Source organism: Sphaeroforma arctica (assembly GCF_001186125.1).
Source record: "Sphaeroforma arctica JP610 unplaced genomic scaffold supercont1.4708, whole genome shotgun sequence".
Classification (NCBI taxonomy): domain Eukaryota; class Ichthyosporea; order Ichthyophonida; genus Sphaeroforma; species Sphaeroforma arctica.
Genome location: NW_014035850.1, coordinates 1 through 2,315, shown reverse-complemented (window position 1 = coordinate 2,315; position 2,315 = coordinate 1). Strand labels below are relative to the sequence as shown.

General features: G+C 37.2%; 1 protein-coding gene across 1 annotated transcript; it reads right to left on the bottom strand.

Annotated features, from left to right (window-relative positions):
• Positions 1 to 296: 296 nt before the first annotated feature.
• Positions 297 to 1,923, bottom strand: SARC_14499 (hypothetical protein; the record flags this gene model as incomplete). Its single annotated transcript, XM_014291366.1, has 2 exons — positions 297 to 395; positions 1,822 to 1,923. Coding segments are annotated over 2 exons (201 nt in total), but the record flags the coding sequence as incomplete, so codon positions are not given.
• Positions 1,924 to 2,315: the final 392 nt, after the last annotated feature.

Here is a 2,315-nt window from a genome sequence, read left to right as displayed (position 1 = left end):
TATATATATATATATATATATATATATATAGACAAATAGACGATTGAGGATGATAGATAGATACAATCGATTATCATCTACTTCAACGGAAGCTCCTCCTCTAGGCACTTGATAGCATCTCCTTAAACATACACTCACTCACTTAATTGATAGCCTCTCCTTAGACGTACACACACACACTCACTTAATTGATAGCATCTCCTTAAACATACACTCACTCACTTGGTTGATAGCCTCTCCTTAAACAAACACTCTCACTTAATTGATAGCCTCTCTTTAAACATACACTCACTCACTTGGTTGATAGCCTCTCCTCCGGTGATGCGGCTGGTGTTGAGAGTAGTGTGCCATGGCAATTCGTTGTTATCGAAGACGAGTGACCCATCCCTGGTTGCCTATAGTGTGAATATGTATGCATATATATGAATCAAGCGCGGATACGAAAACTTTCCTGGTTGCCTATTTTGTGTATATGTATGCATGTATATGAATCAAACGCGGATATGAAAACTTTCCTGGTTGCCTATAGTGTGTATATGTATGCATGTATATGAATCAAACGCGGATATGAAAACTTTCCTGGTTGCCTGTAGTGTATCGTATACATTTATATGACTCGAATGCGTTTATAGATACTTCTCTGGTTGCCTAGAGTGTGTTATATACAAGTATGTGCACGGTAGTCGTATACATGTGTATGACTCAAACACGTATGTGAACACTATATGTCTATTCTGTCTATTTGATTGACACAGGCGTGTACGTGTATGCAACTTATGATTGTTATAAAGCACCCGTACATACAATTATATAACGAGTACATGCTTAACACCCATACATTGCGAATGTAGACGACGCATTCATGAATAGCTGCCCAACATTTGAGTGACCTGCGCATATGTGCACCTCTGCAGACGTGGCAATATAAGTGACCCTAAACCCTAAACCCTCAAAAGATATGCAAGAATGTGTACCCGTGCTTCGTGTAAAATAACAATCTATTGATGAGAGGTGAATACAAGCTAAAATCGGTGCCATCTATCTGGAAAACGGATTTTGCATATTCAACTTTCGAGACGGACCCCATATATTATCCACAAAATGAGCGTGAATAGGTATTCAAAGAGGTCATAAACAGACATATGTGACGAAAAGATACAGACATTTACGATATTGGGGGGGGGGGGGAGGGGGGAGAGGGGGTAGATAAGTTCGTACAACACAATGACTTCTGTGCAAGTTGACATCGGATACTACGCCCAAAGCAACAGACACCTGTTCAATCGATCAAGACACTTGACGATAGACATAATATCATCTGTAGTGTACTGTGGCTTGTACTCTCGATTCCCATATTATATATTGATCATATACGCATGATGCATGTATGGTAGTGTGAACCTGATCTACATTAGTTCCGGATAACTCTCAGACGTGCGTACAACCTACCCACACCATGCCGACGCACTTTTTGTATAGATACATATTGAATTCACAATACAAGAAGCGTGTGAGAATACAAAGTCTGTTTCCATAAAATGTTTCATACCAATATAGGCAGCATGAACAGGCTCTACTATCTATACTATAAAAAAGTAGAAATAATAGGATTGACTGTATATATTAAAAAGAATATCCGATTTAACTAGTAGCCACCATTAGATGGACTGTATATATCTATTAGAATACCAGTTTCAACACCACAAAATCAGTAGTAGTAACAAATACATCAACTGTATATATCTATTAGAATACTCGTTTTAACGCCACAATATCAATAGTAGTAACGCTTAGATGAACTGTATATACCTAGTAGCATACCCGTTTTAACGCCACAATATCGTCCATAAGCAAATCAATGGCATTTGTCCCATTCCAGGGATACGCGCTGTGTGCATTCGTGCCAGTGACAGTCAGTGTCATACGCAGTACACCTTTCTCGTGCGTAACAACCCTGAAGTGATCCCCTCCTGTGTGAGAGGTGTATTTAGTGTGAAGTTTACAACAACTAAGCTAGAAATATACTGACAAATCAATACACACATATATATATATGTGTGTGTGTATATATACACACACACATACATATATACATGTATACATACATACATACATACATATATATATATATATATAGATATATACATACATACATACACTCATTCATACCTACGTACATATATACATATTTATATACATACATACATTCAAACATACATACATACATACATACACACATACATATATACATACATGCATAAACACATACATACAAGGAAATATACACAAATATATACATGTACGCACACAGACAT